The sequence below is a fragment of the Urocampus carinirostris genome, unplaced genomic scaffold, assembly GCF_059441175.1.
Source record: "Urocampus carinirostris isolate Australia breed hairy pipefish unplaced genomic scaffold, RoL_Ucar_1.0 HiC_scaffold_35, whole genome shotgun sequence".
Classification (NCBI taxonomy): Eukaryota; Metazoa; Chordata; class Actinopteri; order Syngnathiformes; family Syngnathidae; genus Urocampus; species Urocampus carinirostris.
The window spans coordinates 190,190-213,187 of NW_028283142.1; the positions used below are offsets into that span (position 1 = coordinate 190,190).

The following is a 22,998-nucleotide window of genomic DNA, read 5'->3' on the forward strand; positions in this document are numbered from 1 at the left end:
TGAAAGCAACTATTTATTGTAAATAAAAGTAAAGAAATGGTTTCTATTTGTTGATGAGACAGCGACATAATGACTCAAGTCTGAATACTTTCATGACAATCACACAGCAGACACCATACGTTATTTACAAATTGCAAAAAATAAAAACATAAATGACAGAATCACAGTTTAACGAGACCAAATCAAATGCAGTCAGATCAATACAAAAAAAGAGGATGAGATCAGTGAAATAGAAACCCAACAAGGGCTGATGGGAAAAGATAGTTCATCTCTTGTCTCCTTAAAACTTTGGACACTTGGAATTAACTTAAGATGCTTTGATTATTGATCAAATCTAAATTTATGACGTTTTTGAATCACTGAAAATCGCATTCTGTAGAAAAAAAAACAACTCGTCTATAGAACAATGTACAAAAAATATCCACCAACAAATTCACATTTCAAATATGCTTACATGTGATGCAAATAATGAAATCCTAGTATAAGTATGCTTTGATTAAAGATATATTTATAAATGGTAAAGTCATACAATGAGAATGAGATTTTTTTTAAACGGGGGAGGGGGTATTGCACAAAACCCATACAAGGGATTGAACCAAGATATATATGAGGGATTAAACAGGGATATAATTCTTATCTTGTTTGAATTCATCCTCACTATCAGGAATTGATGTTCAGCGACTGGAAAAGACCATGGGGTACACTTTTCCATTTTCAGATGCGTGATTCTAAAATGCATCCAGGGGTTTGTATTTGAGGTGTCAGTGCATTTTTCGCAACATACATTTATCCCAACTATATAAAGGTGGCCCCGCGACCCTACTGAGGATAAGCGGTGCAGCTAATGAGATGAGATGAGATATAAAGGTGGCTTGAGATAGCTGCTTCTTTTCACCCTGACTTGGCAAACGTGCAACCTATAAAGCCAGACTAGATCAAGATGCGCTAATTCAGTTAACCTGGAATAATTATTTTTCCACAAGAAAGCGGCCATGTCACTCGGGTCAGGGTGACACAACCACCCTGTAAAGAGGCTAACTAGTTTAAGTCAACAGGAAATGTATACTATATCATAGTAATTACTGTATTGATATTCATCATTTAGTTTCATTTAATGAATCGAAAAAGGAAACAAGCTGCAAGACTTGTGCATTTAAAAAAAAAAAACATTTTCATAACGAGAACAACAATAAAAAGGGCTGAGTTTATACATATCACTCAAGTCAAGAGTAGACAAATGAATTAATTCAGTGTTTTTTTAAATGCAAACAATGAGCTCATATCAAACAGAGAGATGACTGCTGTTCTCACCAACACACTTGTGATCCTGAACTTTGACTTGAGTAGAGATTGTTTGACCACAAACTGAACAAGAATATTGTTTCTTATCACAGTGGGTTTTTAGGTGTCTTTTCAAGCTTCCTTTATGGCGGAATCTTTGACCGCAAACAGAGCAAATATAATGTTTTTCACTGGTGTGGATTGTTGTGTGGATTTTTAAGGTACCTCTCTGGGTAAATGTTTGACCACAAACTGAGCATGCAAAGGGTTTCTCACCAGTATGGATTCTTGCGTGTCTTTTTAAGCTCTCACTCTCTGTGAAATTTTGACCACATACTAAACAGGCAAATGATTTTTCACCAGTGTGGCTTCTTGTGTGTCTCATTAAATCCCCACCATCTGAAAATGTTTTACTGCAAACTGAGCAGGCAAAAGGTTTTTCACCAGTGTGTGTTCTTGTGTGCCTTTTTAAGTGGGATTTGTGGGTGAATTTTTTACCACATACTGAGCAAGCAAAGGGTTTTTCACCAGTGTGGGTTCTCGTGTGGATTTTTAAGTTGGATTTCAGGCTGAATTTTTGACCACAAACTGAGCATAGAAAGGGTTTTTCACCAGTGTGGGTTCTTGTGTGGATTTTTAAGTCTGATTTCCGGCTGAATCTTTGACCGCAAACTGAGCAGGCAAAAGGTTTTTCACCTGTGTGGGTTCTGACGTGAATTAGTAAGTGTGATTTGCGGGTAAAGTTTAGACCACAAACTGAGCAGGCAAAATATTTGTCACCCGCATGTAAAATGACATGTGAATTCAAATAAGATTTGGATCGAAATGTTTTCCCACAGTGCAAAAATTTGTGATAAGTATTATCACCTTCTGACTGTTTGTTGCTAATATTTTTTGCTGAGTTTGATGTATTGTCATCAACAGTTGTAACATGTTGACAGGAGATTGTGCCTTGAGACATTTTCTCCTTGTTCTTTTCATTTCCGTCTTCTTGTTTCGGGGTTAAACAGGCCTCAATCACAGGAAACTCTCTTAAATCTTCCTCCTTTTTAATTACAATAGGCTCAAATTTGTCCTCTTCCATTTCATCATGATCAAACTCCAAAACTTCATCCTCCTTTTTGACGTCAACTGTCTCTAAAATCTCATTTTCCTCTTTTTTGATGCCAGACAACTTTGTCTCCTGTTGCCAAGGAAGAAGATGCTCTTAACTGATGTCTGCAGGACACAAGACACAAAAGGTTTTGTAAAATCTCTACACACAAGAAAAATGTATTTTTTAACAGCAAATGCATCACAACAAAAATCCTTCAGGCATATTTGCAAAAATAATTTAAATGACTATAAAACGCTTTACAGGAATATGGTGTTTTGGTTTTTTTCCTCCCAAAAGTCTTATTTCATGTTTAATTGGAGTGCCAGGCAGAACTGTGTTGTCATGTACACTACTTTGTTATCAATGACAAGAAAGACGATTCTATGAAAGCCCTCTCAATGTTTGCATTCAATCCAAAAGGCATAACCAAGTGGATCACGAGAAGCGCATCAAGCACCTCGAGAAAGGGCTTAACTCTTACAGCGAAAAGATAGCGTCTTTGGAGGCAACCTGTGAGGTGCTTAATGCCGGAAAATAAAACACTGCGCGAGCACGGTGTTGACGCTGAGGACCGTGGAAGGAGATTCAACTTGAGGGTGACCAATATCGACGAGAAGTACCTAGAGGCGGGTGGACAAAATGCTACACAATTCATGTCACGGAGTGTAGGTCCGTTTTTTAACAGATGACAGCCAATATACTTCCAAGCAACGCACCTCCTTTAGAGAGGTGAAATCCCGACCGTACCAGAGGAAGATTAAATGTTACCTCGTCCACCCTGCGTTGCTTCGGGTGGAGCATGGGGATCATACTTACCTCTTTAAGTAAGCAGAAGCAGCCCAATATTCTATGACCAACACTTTCCAACTGGATAAATATGTTTAATTGACAGGATTTATTTCCTGTTGTTTCTCTCCCCATCGTTTTCAACAGACTCAGTGTGGCGTAAGTAAGACTTCGAACATTGAGAAAAGACATGCACATGGGCTCTCTGTCAAGTTGACTACCTCCTTTTTAAATTCTGATGCAGCTTGTGTGTGTATATGTTTGTGCATGTATATATATAATATATAAACATACATACATGCACATACATATTTGGCATTAATGATGACTATATATATTTAGATATATATTTATGTATCTTTTTCTTTTTGTGGCTATGCCCGTCTTGAAACACTGCACGTGACTTTGTGTGCAGTGAGGGGTTGAGAATGCTTAGTTATTATACAAAAGGATTAATAAGAGCCTGTGGTTTATGGGAAGGTGGGCCTGAACCATAAGATTTTTCATTTATCTTTAATGACAAACTTTTCATTTGTACTGGGAGTCTCCCCCTAAGCGATAAAGACAGGTTTCTATAGGAAGCAATGATTAAGATTCTGCCAATCATGTTTTTTCAGGTTCTTTGTATTTATTTTGTTTTCTATTTCTTAGCTTAGGTCTTAAAGGGGTATGGGGTGGAATAGAGCGCTACTTAATGTTCAGTCCATATAGGGTGGGCCATAGAACCCGGATATCAATAACCTTTCTTCAATTCGTTGATGCAGGATAAGTCTTGTTTTGTTCATGGAATGTCAATGGTATCAACAATCAAACAAAAAGAGGTAAGGTGCTTTCCCATTTGAAAAACCTATCTATCTACCTTGGTCATATGCCTCAAGAGGGGTGACCGACAGCAAGACAAACACATACAACAACAAAGAAAATAAAAGGGAAAAAATATCAAAAAAAAAACCCACATACAATTTTTGGACCATAGCCAATCCAAATGCCCAAACAAGTTAGGCACCTCGGCACCTAAGTTGGTCATGCTTTCGTCCCTCCAGATGAAACGGGACACAAGAAAGCGGCCATGTCACTCGGGTCAGGGTGACACAACACACTCTTTTGTTCAACAGCAGGGCCCGACAGCTTTCACTGGTTTACCCCTGCCACATCATACACTTAGAACGCGCCCAAACAACCCACTCATTCCTATCACCAACAATAGGTCTAGCTTTCACTAGATTTAGACCTCTTTCCTGCAGTGCACTCATAACACCAACATTGAAAAACCTACAGGCGGATATAATATTCCTGCAGATTCAGATATACTTTATTGTCATTCTTGTACACGTGTATACATAAGAAAATGTTGATACATCTGACCCGCACAGTTTCCTTGAATGTACAGATATAAATAAATGTTGTACTGCGTTAGAGTATTGAAGTACTAATAATATGCTAAATAATTATAGCTACAACGGGTCAGGACATTTCGTTCTTTACAAAGAATGACAATACAAAGAAAATTATTATTATTATTATTATACAGTAGTGCAAAGAGTGCAAGAGGAGCAGCTAACCAGATGTGCAAAATGGGCAGTAAACAAGTCACTATACAATAACAATAACACTGGAATACAATAGTGCAGAGGAGAACGGATGTGCAAAGGAGTGGCTAGGTATAAGAGAACTGCAGGAGCTATATTTGATAAACGATGAGCATGGGAAATTGAGATATAGGCGAGAAGTCAAATATGCCACTCAAAATTCTCATTCAGAGCTAAAGGAACAGCAATCTTGATTTGAAATGGAGTGGCTTTTAAACATTTATCAACAAAATCAGACAAGAATGGACGCTACGTGATGGTCCAGGGAGAATTGCATTCTGTCCATTTAACACTATTGAATATTTTTGGGTCAAATTATGATGACACTGAATTTTTTAGGAAAGTTTTAAGTTTAATACCAAATATTTCAAGCACCAACCTAATAATTGGATCTGAGCTCAATTTTGTTTTTGAGACCCTTTTGGATAAAGCAAACGTTCAAAAAGTAACCTCATCGAAATCTGGTAACCTGATGAAAACATACATTGATAACATGAAAATAGTAGACCTCTGGAATTACTTAATCCAAAAGGCCGAGAGTATTCCTTTCACTGAAGGGTCTACAATATGTATAGCCAAATTGACCATGTCTTGGTGGATGGAAAACTGCTACCATATGACTCTAATCCTAAATATCATAATACCATAATATCTGACCATGGACCTGTCTCCTTTACTTTGAAAATGGATAAAATTACTACACCACAATATAATTGGAGGTTTAACCCTCAGCTACTTGACAACAAAAAGTTGTGTGAATGCTTGGAAGGGAATATTGCCTTGTTTTTCAATACTAACGATAAGGATGACATCTCGTCCGTGTTATTATGGGAGACTTTTAAGGCTTTTTTGAGAGGGTGCATAGTATCATATCAATTCAGTGCCAAAAAAACACAACAGGAAAAAAACAGAGCTGGAAGAAGAAATAAGACGATTAGATTTGGATAGCGCTCAAAACCCATCAACTAAAAAATATAACTGGATTTGAGCCTTAAAATTAAACTTAACCATTTATTATCTGACCAAATAAGTAGAGCTTTTCTGCATGTGAAACAAAAATATTTTCAATTTGGTGATAAACCAGAAAAATTGCTAGCAGGACAATTATCCAAATTGGAAAGTACCAAACTATACACAAAATAAGATCTGACTTCGGTGTTCTCCACACTCAACATGAAGATATTTATAGAGAATTCAAAAGTTTCTCCAAAAGGCTGTACTCTTCTTAGAGTACTGCAGAAGCCAGGAGTAATGCAAACATTTTTAGGTTCATGTAGTTTACCAGAGCTTGACCAGTCTGATAGGGAGAGACTGGATGCAAAAAAATACGTGTGCAGACATCATGGATTCTACTGTATTAAATCACTTAAAAATGGATAAGGCCCTGGCCCTGATGGTCTGAGTAATGAGTTGTATAAACAATTTAGTAGAACTTTGGCTCCCTACCTGCATAAAATGTATAACAAAGCTATGAAAGATAGCACCCTACCACCCACCTTGAATGAAGCCATTATCACCTTGATCCCCAAGAAGGATAGAGACGAATAGGCCAATTTCCCTTTTAAATACGGATCAGAAGATTCAAGCTTAAAACCTTGGCAAGGCGGCTTATTGTCTGTAAGAGCAAAATGGTGCACCCAGACCAATCAGGTTTTATCCCAAAACGAAACCCATTTCACAATCATAGACGCCTTTTTAATGTCATGCACCCCCAGAGGCTTTGGGGAAGACCTTGTGATGAGCCTAGATGTGTAAAATGTTTTCGACCAGGTAGAATTTTCTTACTTATTTTCAGTTTTGGGAAAATTTGGGATTGGAGACGGGTTCATCGCTTGGATTAGGCTATTCTTCAGCAATCCCTCTGCCAGGATAGTGACCAATCAGACAACGTTGTTCATGCTAGGTAGGGGTTGCAAACAGGGATGTGTATTGAGCCCTTAGTGGTTTGCTTTAGCTCTGGAGCCCCTCGCACCAACAATTAGAGAAGACCCTGCCATACATGGCTTAACACAGAAAATACTTAATACAGAAAAGGTTTTCCCTTGTACACAGATGACATTCTTCTGTATGTAACCCGACCAGAAACTACAATCCCACATATTTTGGAACTAATTGATTTTGCCTTGTGAGAGGTAAGAGAATTCTCCCACCATGGTCCGCTGTGTGTCGTAAGAGGCGACTAAAGTGGAGGGAGCGAGGGGACTGGGGATCCTCTCTTCTCTATCTCTACTCCCTAAGAGACAGCAAGGCAAAGAAAGGGGGCTGGGTGACCGTAAGGTCTCACAAACCCTAGTTATAGCGTCATTAAATGTGAGAGGATGTGGAAGTAAAGCGACTGAGTGGAAGAAAGAGGATATCGGAAAGATGATGACTAAAAGGAAGGTTGATGTGTTAGCTTTGAGTGAAACAAAGATGAAAGGAAAGGGTGAATTACAGCTTGGAGGTATGTATGGTAGAAGGTCTGGAGTTGCAGGTGGACATGCTAGAGAAGGAGTGGCTGTGCTTGTAAAAGAGAAAGCAAAGGAAAAACTGATGGAGTGGAAAGAGATATCTTCCAGATTGATGTGGGTGAGGTTGAAGTGGGGTGTAGAAGTATGGATGTTTATAAGTGCATATGGACCTGGTTCAGAGAGAAGCGCTGAGGAGAGGAGTTCTGGAAGGACTTGTGTGGCAAGTGCGAAAGAAGGGTGGAAAGTGGTAATACTAGGTGACCTGAATTCTAGAGTGGGTGATGAAACGGTTGAAAATGTGATTGGTGTATATGGAGTACCAGGAAGAAAAGAGAGTGGGAAGAAATTGATTGAGTTATGTGTGGAAAATGAGTTGGTGATTGGAAATACATTGTTTAAAAAGAGGGACGTGAATAAGTATACCTTTGTCAGAGTGGATAGTGGAAAGTTGGTGGACAGAGCACTGATGGATTATGTAGTGGTTAAGAAAGGGATGTTAAGTAGATTGTTGGATGTGCATGTTTACAGAGGTGAAATGAGTGGTATGTCTGATCATTTTTATGTGGAAGGAAAACTGAGAATAGATGGATCGTGGAGGGCTAGTTATAAGAAGAGTGTGAGAAAAGAGGTGAAAATGTGAGAGTTGAATAAGGCAGAAAAGGAAAGAGTTTAAAGAGAGGATAAAGGAAGAGTATGAACGAGTTAGTAGAAGAGAAATGGAGAGTGTGGAAATTGAATGGAAGTGTTTTAAAGAGGCAGTGTTGAGGAGTGCAAAAGAGGTGTGTGGAATGAGAAAAGTTGGTCGAGGTATTAGGAAAGGAAGTGAATGGTGGAATGATGAGGTATCAGAGAATGTGACAGAAAAGAGACGTGCCTTTGAGGAGTGGCTGCAAGATAAGAGTGGCGGTGCGTATGAAAGATATAAGGTGAAGAAAAGTTTGGTAAAAGTGGCAGTGGAAGCAGCGAAAAGGAAAGCAAATGATGAATGGTGTCGAAAGATAGGAGTGAACTTTGAGGAAAGGAGAAAAGTGTTCTGGAAAGAAGTGAAAAGAGTAAGAAACAGTGAGTCTGGAAAGGAAGAGAAAGTGAAAGATAAGGATGGTAGATTGCTGGTTAGCGTAGTGCAGTCAGGATGAGATGGGCAGAGTATTTTGAGGAGTTGCTAAATGTGGAGGATGGGAGAGAAGTGAGAGTCGAGGCAATCGGTGGTATGGAGAGAATGCCCGTGTTGGGTGATTTAAATGTGAAGCCTGTGGAAACATGGGAGGTGCAAGAGGCAGTGAAAGAAATGAAAGGGGGGAAGGCACCTGGGTTGGATGGTTGTTCTGCTGAATGCCTGAAAAAAGGTGGCACAGCTATGATTGACTGGTTAGTACGCTTGTTGAATGTATGCTTTTTAAGTGGTGTGGTTCCTGTTGATTGGTGTAGTGCATGTGTGGTGCCATTGTATAAGGGTAAAGGTTATAAGTATGAATGTAGCAATTATCAGTTTGTTGTCTGTGCCGGGTAAACTGTATGGAAGAGTCTTGATTAAGAGAGTGAGAGAAAGAACGAATGAGGTGGTGATGGAGGAGCAGAGTGGTTTCCGGAAAGAAAGAGGATGTGTGGATCAGGTGTTTGCAGTACGACAGGTGTGTGAGAAATATTTTGCAAAAGGTAAGGATGTTTATTTGGCTTTCATCGACTTGGAAAAGGTGTATGACAGAGTTGATAGAGAGGTGTTGTGGCAAGTGCTGGTGATGTATGGAGTGGGTGGAAATTTCTTGGAAGCATTGAAGAGTTTTTATATGAACAGCAGAGCATGTGTAAGAGTAGAGAGTGAGACAAGTGAGTGGTTCCCTGTGTTGACTGGTGTGAGACAGGGGTGTGTGATGTCACCATGGCTGTTTAATGTGTACATGGATGGTGTGGTGAGAGAGGTGAATGCAAGAGTATTTGGCAGAGGTGTAGACATGATGGACAACAGTGGAACAGTGAGGCAGGTAAGTCAGTTGTTGTTTGCAGATGACACAGCGCTTATGGCTGATTCCGAGGAAACATTGAGAAGGTTGGTAACGGAGTTTGGAAGAGTATGTGATAGGCGTAAGTTATGTGTCAATGTTGGGAAGAGTAAGGTGATGAAGTGTTCAAGTGATGGAGTGGGCATGACGTTAGAAATCAGGTTGCATGGACAGGTGCTGGAAGAAGTTCAAAGCTTTAGGTACTTGGGTTGTGATGTGGCTGCAGTAGGTGGAATGGAGTGCGAGGTATTGCACAGAGTGAATCAAGGAAGCAAGGTTTTGGGTGCTCTGAGGAGAGTGATGAACAACAAGAGTATGAGTATGGATGTTAAGAGGGGACTGTATGAGAGTGTGATTGTGCCGACTGTCTTGTATAGTGCAGAGACTTGGAGCCTGAACGCAGATTTAAGAAGGAAGATGAATGTTTTTGAGATGAAGTGTTTGAGGACTATGTTAGGAGTGACAAGATTGGATAGACTGAGAAATGAAATTGTGAGAGACAGAACTGGATTAGTCGTGGAACTGAGCAAGCGTGTTGATAGGAGAGACTCGGTTGGTTTGGACATATGGAGAGGACGGATAAGGAGCGAATGTTGAAGAAGATCTACAGAGCAGAAGTAAATGGAAGGAGACCAAGAGGAAGGACGCGATTGACGTGGATGGATGGTGTTATGAGTGCACTTCAGGAAAGAGGTCTAAATATAATGGAAGCTAGAGCTCTTGTTGGTGATAGAAAGGAGTGGAGAGGTGTTGTGAAAGGATAGTGGGATTGTGGACGCGTTCTTAAGGATGGGCAGGGCACCCGTATGATGTGGCAGGGGTAAACTAGTGAAAGCTGTCGGGCCCTGCTGTTGAACAAAACTGTGTGTTGTGTCACCCTGACCCGAGTGTCATGGCCGCTTTCTGGTGTTCCATTTCATCTGGCGGGACGAAAGCATGACCAACTTGGGTGCCGAGATGCCTAACTTGTTTGGGCAATTGGGTTGGTCATGGTCCAAAATATTTTGTGTGTTTTTTTTTTTTGCTATTTATTTCCCTTTTATTTTCTTTGTTATTGTATGTGTGTGTCTTGCTGTCAGTCACCCCTCTTGAGGGATATGACCATGGTAGATGGATAGAATTGATTTGTTTGTAACATTATTAGTTTATACAATTAATTTGACTAAGAGTGAGATCAAGCCAATAAGTTACTGATGAAGGTTTGATAAGACGATTCCCCTTTAAGTTAACTGTGGAATTTTTTTCATATTTAGGGATTGTGATCACCCAAAAATATTAAGCTTTGTTTGACACAAACTTTACTCCCTTAATGGAGAAACTTAAAAACCGTATAAAATTTTGGAAAACTCGTAATTAGCCAATCTCGTAATTAGGTGGAGTTAATGCAATTAAGATAATCTTCCTTGATTCTCATATCTCCTACAGAACATACCAATATCATCAGTAAAAGCTTATTCATAAAATTAGATGCAACTATCCTATTATACATTATACATTTATAATCCTAAATCACGTAGGATTAAAAAAGATCATCTATGTAATCTAAGATGGATGGCGGACTTGCTTTGTCCAAATTCATGGGTTACTGCAGCAGGCCTTTGCTCGGACTCAGCATGGCTGGATGACACTTCAATGTCGTCCTGCTGGCTGAGGATGAAGAGGGAAGACTGTCAGCCCTATGCGATTGGAGCAGTTATACTCTCTCTTGTGGAGATTGGTAAATATACCTTTGGGCAAAATCCAATTATATAAACACAAAAAAGATATGGAAGCAAATAGGAAGATAGTTTTTTTTTATTTTACCTATTGCATCGAATCCATTATTTTCCCAACTCTAATATGGATGGCTTTTTTAACAGTTGGAAGGAAATGGGGACCTTTTCATAGAGGGCTCTTTGCATCATTTGAACAACTTCAGGAAAAATATGACCTACCATGGACTCACCGATTCCTGAATCTGAATACATACCTGACTGGATCCAAAAATGCAAACCCTGATCAATTGGATGGCTGTCTAGCGCAGGTGACCATTCAATGACTTTCCTATGTGACAAATTGCAAGGTATTTCTGAGCCAAACATGTCTAGCCAGCCTGGAACATATTCAAATCTGCTCCTTAAATGCTAGGCACCGTCTAATTCAATTTAAGGTTGCCCACAGAATTCATTACGCCCAAAGTAAGACTACATAGTATCTTTCCTGAAATGTCTCCCATGTGTGAGAAATGTGAGTCTATCGAGGCCGACCTGTTGCACAGCTTCGCACTTTGTAATACATTTTTTGGGTTGATATTTTTAATCTTTTCTTAAGAATATTCGGCAGGCAGATAGAACCTGAACCGCATATGATAATCTTTGGAATATCAAAAGTATCCTATGCATTAACAGTGGTGCAACAACAGCTCATTTCCTACAGAATCGTTACAGCAAAAAAACTCATATTATTGTGTTGTAAAGGAAAAGAGGTGCCCACAAGGAGAAGATGGCTGACGGAACTGACAGACACGCTACACGTAGAGAAAATTTGGTACATCATAAAAGACAAAACTGAAAAATTTGAAAGGATATGGGGACCACAAATATCCTTCCTGGAACAGAAGCAGAGGTCCTGACCTCTTTACATCTGCTGGGGGTTCTTCTGAAGTATGGCGAACCAGACAGTCTTATGAGGTGTGAGGTCCCTGTATAACCGGTGCCAGTACCAGTCTGTCGTGGTTAAGAAGGACCTGAGCTGAAAGGCAAAGCTCTCGATTTACCTTCGGAGATGGATAAAGTATCTATCTCTATCTATCTACAGTGCATCCGGAAAGTATTCACAGCGCTTCACATTTTCCACATTTTGTTATGTTACAGCCTCATTCCAAATTGTATTAGTTTAATCTCTTATCTCAAAATTTTACACAGAATACTCCATTATGACAGTGTGAAAACGTTTTTTTTTTTTTTTACTTTTTTTGATTTTATTAAAAATAGAAAACTAAGAAATCACATTTACATAAGTATTCAGAGCCCTTGCCATGAAGCTCAAAATTGAGCTCAGGTGCATCTTTTTTCCACTGATCATCCTTGAGATCTTTCTACAGCTTAATTGGAGTCCACCTCCAGTATATTCAGTTGATTGGACATGATTTGGAAAGGCACACACCTGTCTATATAAGGTCCCTAAGTTGAGTGTGCATGTCAGAGCACAAACACCAAGCATGAAGTCAAAAGAACTGTCTGTAGACCTGCAAGACAGGATTGTCTTGAGGCACAAATCTGGGGAAGGATACAGAAACATTTCTGCTGCTTTGAAGGTCCCAATGAGCACAGTGGCGTCCATTATTCGAAAATGGAAGACATTTGGAACCACCAGGACTCTTCCTAGAGCTGGCCAGCCTTCTAAACTGAGCGATCGGGGAAGAAGGGCCTTAGTCAGGGAGGTGACCAAGAACCCGATGGTCACTCTGTCAGAGCTCTAGCGTTCCTCTGTGAAGAGAGGAGAGTCTTCCAGAAGGGCAACCATCTCTCCAGCAATCCACCAATCAGGCCTGTATGGTAGAGTGGCCAGACGAAAGCCACTCCTTAGTAAAAGGAACATGGAAGCCCATCTGGAATTTTCCAAAAAGCACCTGAATGACTCTCAGACCATGAGAGACAAAATTCTCTGGTCTGTTGAGACAAAGATTGAACTCTTTGGTGTGAATGCCAGGCGGAGGAAACCAGGCACCGCTCATCACCTGGCCAATACCATCCCTACAGCGAAGCATGGTGGTGGCAGCATCATGCTGTGGGGATGTTTTTTAGCAGCAGGAACTGGCAGACTAGTCAGAATAGAAGGAAAAATGAATGCAGCAATATATAGAGATATCCTGGATGAAAACCTGCTCCAGAGCGCTCTTGACCTCAGGCTGGGGCGAAGGTTCATTTTTCAGCAGGACAACGACCCAAAGCACACAGCCAAGATCTCAAAAGATTAGCTTCAGAACCACTCCGTGAATGTTCTGGAGTGGCCCAGCCAGAGTCCAGACTTGAATCCGATCGAACATCTCTGGAGAGATCTGAAAATGGCTGTGCACAAACGTCTCCCATCCAACCTGATTGAGCTTGAGACTTATTGCAAAGAAGAATGGGCAAAACTGCCTAAAGATAGGTGTGCTAAACTTGTGGGATCATATTATAAAAGACTTGAGGTTGTATTTGCTGCCAAAGGTGGATCAACAAAGTATCAAGCAAAGGCTGTGAATACTTATGTGAATGTGATTTCTTAGTTTTCTATTTTTAATAAATTCAAAAAGAGTAAAAAAAAACTTTTTCACACTGTCATAATGGAGTATTTTTTGTAGAATTTTGAGATAAGAGATTAAATTAATACAATTTGGAATGAGGCTGTAACATAACAAAATGTGGAAAAAGTGAAGCGCTGTGAATACTTTCCGGATGCACTGTATTTACCAGTCACTCTATGTTCCTACCCTCACCCATGGTCATGAACTGAATTAAATGAACTAAATGATGGCAGCCAGACTTGAGTTTCAAAAAGTGAAATCGATTCTGAAATTCTACTTGAAGTATGAAAACGGAGTAGAAGACCATAGAGGAAAGAGTTTAACAAAGAACCACCAACAGGAGTTAGCAACACTGAATTAAGAGATAAATTTGAAGATGATGGAAATTCAGGACAATAAGGTTTGGGAAGACCAAATATGGACAAACCCAACAAAAGAAGAATCGTAGCTGGACACGTTTAAGCCAAGTCCAAGAAAATATTTGTGCAAATGTGAGGTAGGCAGTCCTGCAATGACGAGTCCAACAGTGCCACATGCTGGTATGGGGCAAGGTTTAGTTTAGCCAACCGGAACGCGGAGATTGTTAGCAGCTACAGCGCGCTGCAAACATGTTGAAAGCCAGCGGAGGTGCTAACCACATGTTGTGGATATCTTGTGTCTCTCATTGCAGCAACTGTAATAAAAGCCTCATCATCCAGTCTTGCGTGAATGTGGATCTTTGGTGGGACAGGTATACCGCGGTTACACTAGGTCTTTGCTATTTTCTAGTCAAATGTGTTTTAGTGGTTGACTTGAGTCTATTGAACCCTACTTTGAATAACAACTTGGTAATAACATAGTACCAACACAGTAATGACATGATACGTTTTTACATAAATTCATATCAAACTAGGTGCCCTTTGCACTAGTACGTCACAAAAGTAGCTCTCATCTGGAGGAACGTTGGTGATCCATGATATAAAGCTATATAGCTCAATTTGGATGAAATATTGTAAAATCACATTGGGAGTAGAAAAGAAGACGCCAAAGATGTTGTTAAAAGTAAAAGGACCAACCTGCTCCTTTCAACACAACTTGTAGTTGCTTGCTAATGCTAACTTGGTCCGGCCGTCGATGTTTTCGCTCGGTCTCTTCTTGAAGCTCCCCTTTAAAATGTCCTTTCCCCCTGCAGTACATTTCAGTCGAGTTTGAAGGTATCGCTAGACTTTGAACGAGACAAACGTAATATACGGCTGGAGCGGAACGCCACGGAGCCGAAAACAACCTGAGCTTGACTCGGAAGGACAAAGAAGGTGGGCGGAGTCTACAAAACTATTTTTGCTTCACAAAATAGCTTTTAATTTTGGTATATTTTATAAATCATCCTCTTATGAAAATTGTGATGTTTTTGTAAATATTAGAATGATTTTGAAATTACGCATAGGACTCAAGGATGCACTTTTCGGGATCGTAACTGTTTTTTTACTGTCTGAAGCTCGCACGCGCAGAACAAATAAACTTTTTTTTTTTTTCATTTTAAAAATGTTTTTTAAATGATTCAAGATTAAATTGAAAAATTGTTGAGCTCTGTCATATGTCTCGGTACCCATTCAATGGGCCCTGATGAAATAATTTATTTTAATCTTTTTTGAGCTTGGGTTATAATGTATCAACTTATATTTACACTTTTCCATGAATTTTCAGTAAGAAAGGCAGCAGGCCAGGGTCCAAAGCCCGTCAAATGATGACACCAAGTAAAAGAGTTAGGCCTTTTTTTACTATCTTTGGTCAGATACTGACAGTGGAGTTTTGGCAGTTATGGTACAGAAAGACATTTTTTCTTTCTCCAGTTCAACAACTTTATCTAGATTGCAGCCGATATGGTTAAATTCAGAGGATGGTGTAAAGGTAGTCTGTAAAACTATTTGAGACTTTCTGTGATTAAGGGCTGTACAAATAGACATGATATGACTTCGCCGAAATTGCCCTTGCGATTTTATTTCGGAATATATCACGTGATTTCTTGTGCAATAGGCGCTACTCTGACGGTGACCCTGCAATTTTATTTTGTAATGTATCACGTGATTTCCGGGACTGACACTGAAGGTGCAGGACAGTGCAGTTTATGTTGGACAGTGCAGCTTGCAGTCATGTACTCTTGGAAACATCACCTCCCATGACAACAGCATACTGATTTTTGCAACCGTTTTTCGACATGGAGTTAAGGGATGACTGCAAAACTTATGTTAACCGTAAATGTTTAGGGAGTCTGTCATCTTATTGAGTCTTTGCATTGCTTGGCTCTTTAGTAAGGCGGTAAGAGGTAGCGCATATTGTAGCATAGACAGGTTTGGGGGGATTACTCAAAATGTAATACAGATACTAGTTACCTTTTGAAAAATGTTTTTAGTAACATAACCAGAATACTATAATATTGCAGTCATGTAACTGGATTACTTTCCATTACGTTTAGATTACTCCAATACCAAATATGCTGATAAAAGACAAACATTTGATAGACTGGATCACTCATTGTATATCATCTAAATACGACTATCTTTCACAAATGTGAATCTATTTCTATGCGTTGTTGGTACGGGGCTTCTAACTTCCTCATCGATAGCCAACAATTTGCATCCACCCTTACAAGGTTAGCGTCTCTGGAGAGTTTGATGCCATGAATAGCACTCTGCCTATAATACTTGATACCCTTATCTACTGACTTTTGAGATAAATTACCATAGCCATATAATTTCTCTTCAGATTATGCAATGAGGAATATCGACTAAAGAGTTGCTTTCTGTTGATGTTTCGGCGGCGGCATTTTCTCCATTTGTGACACATGGATACCATACTACGGTGTGCGTGGCTTAGCATGCTCTGTGGTGTCTATTAGTTGAGTGTCCATTGTGTATCCAAGTATTTCCTGAAAAAAAAAATATATATTTACACATGTATATATATACACCGTAAATCCCGGACTATAGAGCGCACCTGATTATAAGCCGCACCCACAACTTTTTGGCGGATTTGCCACTTTTGCACTTACACAAGCCGCACCCATGTATAAGCAGCGTGCGCCCGCATTATTACTTGTAACACAATCACAAGTTTAACCCAGATCAGTCTGTAAGTTCCATGATTGTAACTTCATGGATAGTACACAATTCTAGAACAATAGTTGGCACCATAAATGGAAAGTGATAGCCGTAATTAACGTATGATGCAGACTTGTAAAGTCCGGGTCCTGTTGAAAGTAATCTAAGGAATCAAAATGTATATTTCCAAAGTTAAGGGTGGGAAAAATATATATCCACTATTGTCCGCTGCGACAACAGACAGATCTACCGGTAACTCAGCTTTACCCCAATTCCCATCACCCCGCGTTTGCTCCGCCCCTTCTTTTTGATTTGCCCATAGAACACATAACAGGATAAATCTCTAAAATAAATACATTACAAAAGTATACAGTTGCAAATACATATTATACATGGTTACACATATTTACGGAGAAAGACGGTACACCGAAAGAGTTTTCAAAGCTTCAATAATAATAATATAACTTTCATCCCAAACCGTGCCTTTTAAAGGTACCAACACGCTAGTAGATAGATAGATAGATAGATAGATAGATAGATACTTTATTTATCCCCGCAGGGAATTTCAATTTTCCAGCAGCATTTTTGAACTGTGAACTTTGTGTTCAGTGGAGATGGAATAAGAGCTTGCTCTGTCCACTCCACGCATCGGCCTGGTATTGCAGTACCTCCTGGAACGGTGCATTCGCAATGATCGCAGCAAGGCTTTAGGGCTAGGACCTTAGCTTGGCCTTTTGGCTGAGAGTAAGTGTCCCGGCTCCTAGGCTTTGTAGCGTATTATGAACTGACTGATAACGGATAATGGATAATGAATAACGAAGATAGAACAATAACCCTTAAAAACCCCAAAACCCCCATCTGAATTGCGAAAGTTGTAGTCGATGTACGTGGACACCGGCAGGGCATGATGGTAGACGCATCAGGTTAGCACTGCTCGTTCTATGCGTTTATACTGTCATTGGCGTCGGTTTTAAGAGTATTGTTAATTATTAATTTTACAATTCTAGCCATTTTAACATAGTTAGAAGTAAAGCAGCCGAGTCCTGCCATGGCCGGGCATTATACCGGCGGGCGGAGACGTAACTGCGTAAGATTCTTGCTCAAAGATGTTGTGGCAATTTCGGAGGGAATGTCAAGGCTGGATTTTATTAACAAGTTTGTTGAAAAGATTCTGAAGTTTAAAAAGGAGGAGGTACATGCTGTCATAAAAATGCCTTCTGGCAAGGGCTTTGATGTGAGTTTTGAAACGGCGGCTCTTTATCAAGAGTTTTGGAATCGCTTTGAGGGAGTGAGGTCCCAGTTTTCTGGATTTACAGTGGAGAAGCTGACTGATAATGCTAACAAGATTGTCATTGTTAGAATGTTTAGTGAAATAATCAGTGCTGATGACGTCTGTTATTGGTTGAGTAGATACTGCTCAGTAAAAGGCCAGGCTATGAAGGTGAGGGATGAGAAAGGCTATTGGACTGGTGCCTGGAGGGTACCCGTCCACTTACGGCAAGATCCTCAGGGCTTTCAGGGACTGAAACAACTCCCGTCGACTATATTCCTGGGGGAAAACCGTGGCTTTATCCACTATCAAGGGCAACCGAAACTCTGTCGCAAATGTGGTGAGCATGGGCATCTGGCTGAGGTATGTGATCGAATTTTTTGTGGAAAGTGCAGAACAATTGGACATTCCTTTGAGGAATGTATCAATAGCAGAAAATGCAATCTCTGTGGAGAAACGAATCATCTCTATAGAAACTGCCCGAATTCGTTTGCTAACAAATTGAAAGCTAGGAAGGCAGTTAACAAAGACAACAAAGACAATGAAATGATGTCAGACAACATAGATAATGAAATGAATAAATGTCACAAAGACAATGAAATGAATAAAGATAACAAAGACAATGAAATTAATAAAGTCATGGAAATACAAAATGAAAATGAACAAGAAATGAATAAAGTTATAGAAATACCCAATGAAGATGAACAAAATGAATAAAGTTATGGAAATACCCAATGAATTTGATCAAGAAATGCACAAAGAAATTGGACAAGACAAACAAATTGAAAAAACAGATGTCCCTACCAAAACCCCTGGAGGAGAGACCAGAGGATCAAATTTGAATCAGGAAGAACCTGGAAATTCTAATTCGATTTCTCATAAAATACCTGAATTTGGACATGACAAACAAATAGAAAAGGCAACTGCCACTCCAAAAACACATATTAATCAGGAAGGGCCTGGAAGAGAGTCCAAATTAGCAAATTTGTTTGCTACGCCATTGCCGGGATTTGGAGAAGACAAACAAATCGAAAAGGCGAACGACTCTCCAAAAACCCATACGGGCACTGGAAAGAGGGGTAAAAGTAAGACAAAATTGGGAGTGGTGAAAAAAACAGAAACAAAGAGAAAAGATTTAGAAGAAAGCCGGTTGCCGGTGAATAAGCCCACAAGGGAACTGTATGAAGTTGAGACGGAGGAAGTCGGGGAGGGAAAAAATCTGACCCTTTGTGGGCAGGGAAGTAAGAGACCCCTTGATAGGTCCTCTGGCTCACCCCCTAGCCCAGAAAAAAGGGGAAGACCTGGAACCACAGAAAGAGAGTCAGAGGGTTCCAGAGTTTTCCCCGGTGAGTCTCAAAATGAGGTACTACTCTTAAGTGATGTGTCTGACACAGGTGACACTCTCGATGATCTCGATGATCACCAAAGAATGGACTCAGATCCCCCGGTTTTGTCTAACTAGTTTAAATACTTTAACAACAATTATGAACATTACATTCTCTACTATCAATGTGAGAAGTGTGAGATCAAAGGTTAAGGCTCAGAGTGTTTTATCGTTCTTAAAAACTATCAGAACAGATGTGTTTTTACTACAGGACTGCTGCATCCCCTTTCTAAAAAATTATAAACAGTGGGAAGAGATTTGGCCATATCCGTCATTATGGAGTGGCTCGAATAAAAACCGTAACGATGGGGTAGCCATTTTAATAAACCACCCTCAACTCATCATAAAGGGGAGTACTGTGATGAGAGACGGACGCGCAATCTTAGCAAGACTTTCTTATATAGGGAATGATTTTAACCTCATTAACATATACGGCCATGCCGACAGACAACTCAGGTACGAACTTTTAGAGGACATTCAGTCGCATATGCTAGGCCATCAACCACTAATCGTGGGAGGAGATTTTAATTGCATCCTAAGTAGGAAGGATAGAAAGAGGACCGATGAGGAGTTTATAGTAGATAAAACATCAACTTTATTACAAGACATGTGCCGGACATTTAAACTGGTGGACTGTTTCAAATCCATACATCCAGGAGAGGAGGGCTTCACCTGGTTCAGTAGTGACAATGCCAGAGCCTCTCGAATAGACTACATATTTACAAGGGGTTTAGCACAGAGTGATGCAAGATTAATTCCAGTTTTTTTTTCGGATCACTTGCTACTGTCCTGCTCTTTCTCATTTCCTTCAGGTATGACTGTTGGGAAGGGTTTGTGGAAGTTAAACTGCTCCCTGCTGGAGGATGAGGCTCTAGCCGCACAATACAGGGAGCTGTACAAAGACTGGCAGGCCCTTAAGACTCGTATGATTCACGAGCACAATGGTGGGAAATGACAAGGAAACGAACACAGACCTTTTTTAAAAATGCAGGGAAAAACAAGAAACTTAAAGAGATGAAACGCATGTCGGGACTACAAAGAAGACTCCAACGCTATTTCATCCTAACAGAAAAGGGGATGGACTTTAATGATGAAATCAAAGAGACCAAACAAGAACTAAACGCTTTGGCGGAAATAAAGAGCAAAGGCATCATAATAAGAAGCAGAGAAAGAGAAATAGAAGAATGGGAAAAATGTACACGCTATTTTTTTTTTTAAATTATGAGCAAAAATGAGGGGCTTTTTAAACTTCAAAACGAAAACGGGCAAATAACAAAGGAAAGTAGTGAAATAACCAGATTGGTCGAAGACTACTACAAAAAATTATTTGAAAAGAAAGAAACACATGAGAATGAAATGGGGCATGTATTAGATTATATTTCAAGATCAGTGCGTCAAGACCCCTTTTTAACATCGGACTTTACCCAAGACCAACTGAATGATTGCATAAAGCCTATGAAAAAAGGCAAATCACCCGGGGAGGACGGACTCAACCTCGAATTTTACCGGACTTTTTGGGATATTTTAGCACCAAATCTGTTTACTGTTTTTAACGAATTTTCCAGTCGAGACCATATGCCAGACAGTTTCAGAATAGGGATAGTTACTCTATTGCACAAAAAAGGAGACAAAATTGACTTAAAAAACTGGCGACCCATAACGCTTTTAAACGTGGACTGTAAAATTTTCAGCAAGCTTCTAGCAACACAAATGTCTGTAGTCTTGGGAGACTTGGTTGATCCAGACCAAACCTGTGCCATTGTGGGAAGGAAGATCAGCGACAGTCTCATGCTGATCCGTGACACCATTTGTTATGCGAGAGACAGAAACATGCGACTAGCGGTCCTAAACCTAGACTTTGAAAAAGCCTTTGATCGAGTCTCGCACCAATACCTCTTCAGGGTATTGCAAAAATGTGGTTTTCCCCAAAAAATACATCAAGTGGGTAGGACTGCTATACCGAGACATCTACAGCAAATTCATGATTAACGGGAATTTATCGGAAGCAATCGAGATCAACTGCGGTGTACGTCAAGGTTGCCCTATGTCTCCCCTTCTCTATGTTCTTTGCATTGAACCTTTGGCACAAATGTTAAGAAAAGATAGATTTGTCGAAGGGATCAATATCCCAGGAAGTGGGGGACAAATTACCAAGTGTGTTTTGTACATGGATGATTTTAATATTTTATGTACTGACCGCGCATCTGTTGGAAGAGCCCTTGACTTGACTGACCTGTTTGGGAGGGCGTCTGGGTCAAGGCTAAATAGAGAAAAATCACAAGTGAAGTTTTATGGAATGTGGAAAGAGACAGAAAAGGCAGGACTGCCGCTGACGGTGTTAAAGACAGACCAGAAAATCCTAGGGATAAAATTCAATGCGGATGGAGGAGGCGAGACCAACTGGGATGACGTGACAAGGAAAGTTAAGCAAAGACTTGTTTTTTGGTCACTAAGAAAACTGACAATAGAGGGGAAGGTCCTAATCCTCAAAGCGATCATCCTCCCAATGCTTATGTCAATCAGTTTAGTTTTTATGCCTAAAAGAAACGTGCTGTTACAACTGGACCGAGCCATCTTTCGCTTTGTCTGGGGCTCAAAGCGGGAAAGGATAAAAAGAGATACAATGAAAAGGAAAAAGGGGGGAAAGGAGTGCCTGACCTCCAGCTTTTCCTGGGAAGCAAATATGTCTCTCTCCACTTCCAAAACGCTGTGGGCCCACCCAACAACCCGAAAAGTCAAGCAATGACCCGGTTTTGGATGGGCTCATATTTGCGGAAGCTAAAGCTTGTACCAAACAATCGTTTGATTCCAGTTTCATTTAACTTGCCACCAACACATCTCTTTATTTGGGATTTTTTGAAGAAGTTTGATTTGGAAACACAAGAATGTCACACTTTACAAAACCACAGGGCCCTTATTGCTATTGTGCAAAAGCGTGCAACAGTAAGTCCTGTGCGGGGGCTTGCGTTTGGCGAATCCACAACGGTTTGGAGCAACGTGAATCATCCTGCCCTCCCAAACAGACTACGAGACTTGTCATGGATGGTGGCTCATGAGGTTCTCCCAGTCAGAGCCGTAATGCACCACCGAGGAATGTCAGCGACTTCGACGTGCCCTCGACCTGGCTGTGGCGCCCAGGAGTCGGTGAGGCACCTTTTTTGTGAGTGCAGCGCTGCCCAGGTCTTGTGGACAATGGCCGACCAACTAGGAAAGTTCCCGGACTTGCCAGCAGGGGAGGTCCCTGATGCACAGTACGTGCTTTACGGGATGAGTCGGTCGAGGAGGTCTCGGAACGACTTTGCCAGGGACTGGCTCACTCTCGCCGCCATCAAGGACGCCATCTGGACCTCCAGAAACCTGCTGGTATGGAGGTGCAGGCAGATCCCCCCCGTGGCTGTGCTCCAAATGGCTGCAGATACCATACAATCTGCGAGCGGCGGGCCTAGGACGCAGCCATAAAGAAGACTCGTCTGCACCCACCCGGAGGGGGGAGCCGGAGCTACACTGTGGGAGTCCGAGCAGCAACGGCCTGGGTTGTGGAACCCAGAAGGGAGAGGACCCACACAGAAGTCAAGTCAAGTCAAGTCATTTTTATTTGTATAGCCCTAAATCACGAAGAGTCTCAAAGGGCTTCACAGATTATTACACTATGTTACACAGACTATTTTTTCAGCCGACGAGAAGAGTAGGTTATTCATATGCTATGGAGTAGAAGTGAGTTTTAAGTTTAGATTTAAACATTTCCACTGAGGTTGCAGATCGGATCTCAGGGGGAAGAGCATTCCACAGCACCGGTGC

At 40.6% G+C, this 22,998-nt stretch overlaps 1 protein-coding gene, 1 long non-coding RNA gene and 1 pseudogene across 4 annotated transcripts in view; 2 read left to right on the forward strand and 1 right to left on the reverse strand.

The window, feature by feature from the left end:
- Positions 1–14,769, reverse strand: LOC148345675 (uncharacterized). 3 transcript variants are annotated; one of them, XM_088325864.1, is made up of 3 exons: positions 14,525–14,769; positions 11,172–11,245; positions 1–2,499 (listed from the first exon to the last, which is right to left on the reverse strand). In XM_088325864.1, exon 3 carries the CDS (start codon positions 2,363–2,365, stop codon positions 1,283–1,285), a length of 1,083 nt encoding a protein of 360 aa, XP_088181990.1. In that variant the 5' UTR covers positions 2,366–2,499; positions 11,172–11,245; positions 14,525–14,769; the 3' UTR covers positions 1–1,282. The 3 variants fall into 3 exon arrangements, with proteins under 3 accessions (XP_088181990.1, XP_088181991.1, XP_088181989.1); XM_088325865.1 differs by lacking the exon at positions 11,172–11,245 and adding an exon at positions 11,815–11,932; XM_088325863.1 differs by lacking the exon at positions 11,172–11,245.
- The window catches only part of LOC148345676 (uncharacterized), a 21,013-nt gene continuing 12,400 nt past the window's right edge, over positions 14,386–22,998 (forward strand). Inside the window, exon 1 of the long non-coding RNA XR_015848538.1 lies at positions 14,386–14,761. This is a non-coding gene — a long non-coding RNA (uncharacterized LOC148345676). The remainder of the gene's footprint in view (positions 14,762–22,998) is intronic.
- Positions 17,145–17,229, forward strand: LOC148345677 (U2 spliceosomal RNA; annotated as a pseudogene).

What these genes read in the sequence shown, in the direction of transcription:
- LOC148345675 (XM_088325863.1), bottom strand. Translation starts at nt 2,365, where the DNA reads ATGGAAGAGGACAAATTTGAGCCTATTGTAATTAAAAAGGAGGAAGAT.